Source organism: Coregonus clupeaformis, chromosome 31 (assembly GCF_020615455.1).
Source record: "Coregonus clupeaformis isolate EN_2021a chromosome 31, ASM2061545v1, whole genome shotgun sequence".
NCBI classification, from domain to species: Eukaryota; Metazoa; Chordata; class Actinopteri; order Salmoniformes; family Salmonidae; genus Coregonus; species Coregonus clupeaformis.
Window position 1 is genome coordinate 20,942,835 of NC_059222.1, and position 6,000 is coordinate 20,948,834.

General features: G+C 47.8%; 1 protein-coding gene across 2 annotated transcripts in view; it reads right to left on the bottom strand.

Annotated features, from left to right (window-relative positions):
* LOC121547214 (rhomboid-related protein 1-like) overlaps nucleotides 1-3,440 on the bottom strand; it is a 63,052-nt gene extending 59,612 nt beyond the window's left edge. The window contains exon 1 of one of the 2 annotated variants that reach the window (XM_041858368.2): nucleotides 3,321-3,440. In XM_041858368.2, the coding sequence (XP_041714302.1) occupies nucleotides 3,321-3,359 (39 nt within the window). In that variant the 5' untranslated portion in view covers nucleotides 3,360-3,440. Of the gene's footprint in view, nucleotides 1-3,197; nucleotides 3,278-3,320 lie in introns of those variants that run through there. The other variant, XM_045209800.1, reaches the window with a different exon arrangement.
* Nucleotides 3,441-6,000: the final 2,560 nt, after the last annotated feature.

Below are 6,000 nucleotides of genomic sequence, written 5' to 3' on the forward strand. Positions count from 1 at the left end.
GATATAATGTTGCTCCCATACAAGGCCCAAATCCCCTTCATTCGCATTAAGAATAGAAGGAAATACAGGGGGTGGACATCAGGGTGCCTTATGAGAACTCGTCGGCGAGTGGGGAACTCGCCTCTACCATCCGTTCTATTGGCCAACGTGCAATCACTGGAGAACTAACTGGATGAGCTCTGTTCGAGACTATCCTACCAACGGGACATTAAAAACTGTAATATCTTATATTTCACCGAGTCGTGGCTGAACGACGACACGGATAATATATAGTTGGCTGGATTTTCCGTGCATCGGCAGGACAGAACAGCTACGTCCGGTAAGACGAGGGGTGGGGGTGTGTGTCTATTTGTCAATAACAGCTGGTGCGCGATGTCTAATATTAAGGTAGTCTTAAGGTATTGCTCACCTCATGATAAACTGTAGACCACACTATCTACCAAGAGAGTTTTCATCTATATTTTTCATAGCCGTCTATTTACCACCACAAACCGACGCTGGCACTAAAACCGCACTCAACGAGCTGTATAAGGCCATAAGCAAACAAGAAAATGCTCATCCAGAAGCGGCGCTCCTAGTGGCCGGGGACTGCAGGAAAACTTAAATCAGTTTGACCTCATTTCTACCAGCATGTCACATGTGCAACCAGAGACAAAAAAACTCTAGACCACCTTTACTCCACACAAAGACACGCGTACAAAGCTCTCCCTCGCCCACCATTTGGAAAATCTGACCATAATTCTATCCTCCTGATTCCTGCTTACAAGCAAAAACTAAAGCAGGAAGTACCACGCGGATGCTACGCTACAGGACTGTTTTGCTAGCACAGACTGGAATATGTTCTCAGTCACCGGCTTCATCAATAAATGCATCGACGACGTCGCCCCCACAGTTACCGTACGTACATATTCCAACCAGAAGCCATGGATTACAGGCAACATCCGCACCGAGCTAAAGGCTAAAGCTGCTGCTTTCAAGGAGCGGGACACTAATCCGGACGCTTATAAGAAATCCCGCTATGCCTTCAGACGAACCATCAAACAGGCAAACGTCAATACAGGACTAAGATTGAATCCTACTACACCGGCTCTGACGCTCGTTGGATGTGGCAAGGCTTGCAAACTATTACACCCTACAAAGGGAAACCCAGCCGTGAGCTGCCCAGTGACACGAGCCTACCAGACGGGATAAATGCCATTTATGCTCGCTTCGAGGCAAGCAACACTGAAGCATGCATGAGAGCACCAGCTGTTCCGGACGACTGTGTGATCAAGCTCACCGTAGCCGATGTGAGCAAAACCTTTAAACAGGTCAACATTCACAAGGCCGCGGTGCCAGATGGATTACCAGGACGTGTACTCAGAGCATGCGTGGACCAACTGTCAAGTGTCTTCACTGACATTTTCAACCTCTCCCTGACCGAGTCTGTAATACCTACATGTTTCAAATAGACCACCATAGTCCCTGTGCCCAAGAAAGTGAAGGTAACCTGCATAAATGACTACCGCCCCGTAGCACTCACGTCGGTAACCATGAAGTGCTTTGAAAGATCATGGCTCACATCAACACCATCATCCCGGAAACCCTAGACCCACTCCAATTCGCATACCGCCCCAACAGATGACACAATCTCAATCGCACGCCACACTGCCCTTTCCCACCTGGACAAAATAAACACCTATGTGAGAATGCTGTTCATTGACTACAGCTCAGTGTTCAACACCATAGTGCCCACAAAGCTCATCACTAAGCTATGGACCCTGGCACTAAACACCTCCCTCTGCAACTGGATCCTGGACTTTGTGATGGGCCGCCCCCAGGTGGTAAGGGTAGGCAACAACACATCTGCCACGCTGATCCTGAACACGGGGGCCCCTCAGGGGTGCGTGCTTAGTCCCCTCCTGTACTCCCTGTTCACCCACAACTGCGTGGCCAAGCACAACTCCAACACCATCATTACGTTTGCTGACGACACAACGGTGGTAGGCCTGATCCCCGACAACGATGAGACAGCCTATAGGGAGGAGGTCAGACCTGGCAGTGTGGTGCCAGGACAACAACCTCTCCGTCAACGTGAGCAAGACAAAGGAGATGATCGTGGACTACAGGAAAAGGAGGGCCGAACCCGCCCCCATTCACATCGACAGGGCTGTAGTGGAGCGGGTCGAGAATTTCAAGTTTCTTGGTGTCCACATCACCAACAAACTATCATGTTCCAAACACACCAAGAAAGTCGTGAAGAGGGCACGACAACGCCTTTTCCCCCTCAGGAGACTGAAAAGACTTGGCATGGGTCCCCAGAGCCTCAAAAAGCTATACAGCTGCACCAGCGAGAGCATCCTGACCGATTGCATCACCGCCTGGTATAGCAACTGCTCGGCATCCGACCGTAAGGCGCTACAGAGGGTAGTGCGTACAGCCCAGTACATCCCTGGGGCCAAGCTTCCTGCCATCCAGGACCTCTATACTAGGCGGTGTCAGAGGAAGGCCCAAACTATCACCTAAGTCATAGACTGTTCTCTCTGCTACCGCACGGCAAGCGGTACCGGAGCGCCAAGTCTAGGTCCAAAAGGCTCTTTAACAGCTTCTACCGCCAAGCCATAAGACTGCTGAACAATTAATCAAATGGCCACTGGGACTATTTGCATTGACCCCCCCTACTCGCTGTTTATTATCTATGCATAGTCACTTTACCCCTACCTACATGTACAAATTACCTCAACTAACCTGTACCCCCGCACATTTACTTGGTACCGGTACCCCCTGTATATAGCCTCGTTATTGTTATTTTGTGTTATTTTCTTTATTACTACTTTAGTTTATTTAGTAAATATTTTCTTTACTCTTTTTTTTTTTTTTTTACTGCATTGTTGGTTAAGGCCTTGTAAGCATTTCACGGTAAAGTCTACACCTGTTGTGTTCGGCGCATGTGACAAATACAATTGGATTTGAAGACCTCACCTTCTAAGGTCTACTCTACCATGACCCCACATAGCCTGAGAATCCCTCAGTAGCGTCAGTCTACTACACCTTCAACCCCAGTGTGCCTTCATTAAATCAAATCAAATGTTATGCTTACTTACAAGCCCTTAACTCTTTCTTGAACTGCATTGTTGGTTAAGAAAATATTTACTTAATAAACTAAAGTAAAAAATTAAATAAAAAGTAACAGAATACCACATGCCCCTCTTACCCACCTCCCATACCAGCAGTTCTCACCCCTGCCCCTTGCCTAAAATCCCGAGATAGAAAGAGTGCGGCTGGCTGCTGGCAGGAGACGGTAACCATAGAAACCTACCGCTGCTGCTTTGCTCGCTTACCTGCTCTTGTATGAGCTGAAACAGGGAGCTTCTATCCATATACTGGCCAGGGAGTTGAGAGGAGCCGCCGAGGACAAGGACATAGGGAGGAGCGAGCGGGCTGCTGCTGGTGGTGGTGGGTGGGTGGGTGGGGGGGTAGGAGCCTAAATCGTAGCGTCAGCCCCCTTCACTACACGACACGGCTACGTCCCCTGCTCAAAGGATGGATAAACCCGGCTAGCTTGATTCCTGGTGGCCCCTTGCGCTCCTGTTAGCGCCAGGGCTAACTAGCGTGGTAATCAGCAGCGTCTGTGGTGTTGGCAGGGTATTCTGTGTTGCCAGTGCAGTGTGGATAGGAGGCAGCCCAGCAAAACAAGCAAACAGCAGATTCAGCAGCTCTCATTCACTGACTCTCAACCTTGCTCTCCTCTGCCCTACAGCACTAACCGCTCTCTCTTTCCTCTCTCCTCACTGACACTGCACTGCCTGCATACCAATGAGGCAGGGGAGGGAGGTGGCTCCTCTCGGCCAATGGGAACCGGAGGAGGTGGGGCCACTGGCTGCAGCTCCTCTCCTCACTGCAAAAAGGGCGTCTTGAAGACGAAGAGAGGATGAGCTCCACTGTGGCTGTGTGCCTACTACAGCCACAGATAGAGATGCACTTAGGCACATCTAACACACATACAGAGAGAGAGAGAGAGAGAGAGAGAGAGAGAGAGAGAGAGAGAGAGAGAGAGAGAGAGAGAGAAAACACTGAAGCTACCTATGAACAGATTGTGAATATATGCATACGTGTACAGTACACATGCAGGCCTATCACATATTGTATACAGACAAACGTGAATACACATCACACTCGGATGCACACAGGAACCACACAAATATTACACTAAAGCACACTTACAGAACCATGACGAAATACCCTTCCTGTGTACCCCTTTACGCTAATCATACACACAAAGACATATTGTAGCACATGCAATCAGACACACACAAACATGCATTATTGGCAGAGACAGTTTGGATGGCATACCAATTCCCCTCCACGGTATTGCGCAAATTAATACCACTGCAATAACACTTGGGCAAAAATCCCTGGTGTACAATAGATAATTATAAGTAATATCAGTACAAAGCCTTTATGTTAATCCAATACATAATTAAAGTAAATTATGAGGAGACTGGTGTATGGGGACCTGAACATAAAGGTCAGAACATCAGCTTGATGAATGGCGACTCGTAACCCCTTGTGTGGGCAGCCGTGGTTGGAGCAGTGCCATTACCAGACCTATTTCCTTAGAAGAAAACACATTATTATTCCGTATACATGTATACATCATAACCACTTCTCTTAAGGACAATGAGGATGGCTGGGGATACAGTAAATCCTGCTTCATAAAGTGAGCTGGTGTATTTGCTCCAATTGAAAGCTGTAGTAAGGCTGGTGTAGCTCAGCTATGACCTTATAGTGTATGAGGTCATCAGTGTGTAACAACAACAGGTCAGGATCCCCTCTCTGTCTACAGCCAAATGTCCCTTCTCAGATCCAGTGCCAACTCCCAGCTCCTATGATGCTCTGCTCTGCCTCTGGCCCAGTGACAAGACAGAGGCCCTCTGTCTGTTTGTCTCATAATTGCACCACACACTGCGACTCTCCTGCTCTTGGTAAATACATTCAGACTAAAGACCTCCTCTTAGACAACATCAATATGAATGTCCAGATATCCTCATTAACACAGTGAATCATGCTAACAGTTAAGACGGAATGCTGTTTTCTTCAGGAAATCAAATCAAATCAAATCAAATTTTATTGGTCACATGCGCCGAATACAACAGGTGCAGACATTACAGTGAAATGCTTACTTACAGCCCTTAACCAACAGTGCATTTATTTTAAACAAAAAAAGTAAGAATAAAACAACAACAAAAAAAGTGTTGAGAAAAAAAGAGCAGAAGTAAAATAAAGTGACAGTAGGGAGGCTATATATACAGGGGGGTACCGTTGCAGAGTCAATGTGCGGGGGCACCGGCTAGTTGAGGTAGTTGAGGTAATATGTACATGTGGGTAGAGTTAAAGTGACTATGCATAAATACTTAACAGAGTAGCAGCAGCGTAAAAAGGATGGGGTGGGGGGGCAGTGCAAATAGTCCGGGTAGCCATGATTAGCTGTTCAGGAGTCTTATGGCTTGGGGGTAGAAGCTGTTGAGAAGTCTTTTGGACCTAGACTTGGCACTCCGGTATCGCTTGCCGTGCGGTAGCAGAGAGAACAGTCTATGACTAGGGTGGCTGGAGTCTTTGACAATTTTGAGGGCCTTCCTCTGTGGAGCCCACAGGGCAAAATAAAGGTTGGGTGTCCGAGGAACACATGGTGAAGGACCAATGAAGAAGAGAAGGCAGGAAGCAACTGGGATGAAGCCAAGAAAACTTTCCAAAACAGGGTTCGCTGGAGATGCACTGTGGAGACCCTTTGCTCCACTAGGAGCTAAAACGAATAAGTCAAGTCAGGAACTGGAGAGCAGTCACAGTATGATGAAATGGAGTCAGATCATCCATGTAAGACATGATGCCCACATGGCCTCCCACAAATGCCACTCTCCTGTCAGGGAGATGGAGTGGCCTCTGACTGACAGAGAGACCAAACAAAGACAGTCTGTTCATCTTTAACAAGGCCCAAGAGCGTCAGGCAGACAGAGTGCTGGC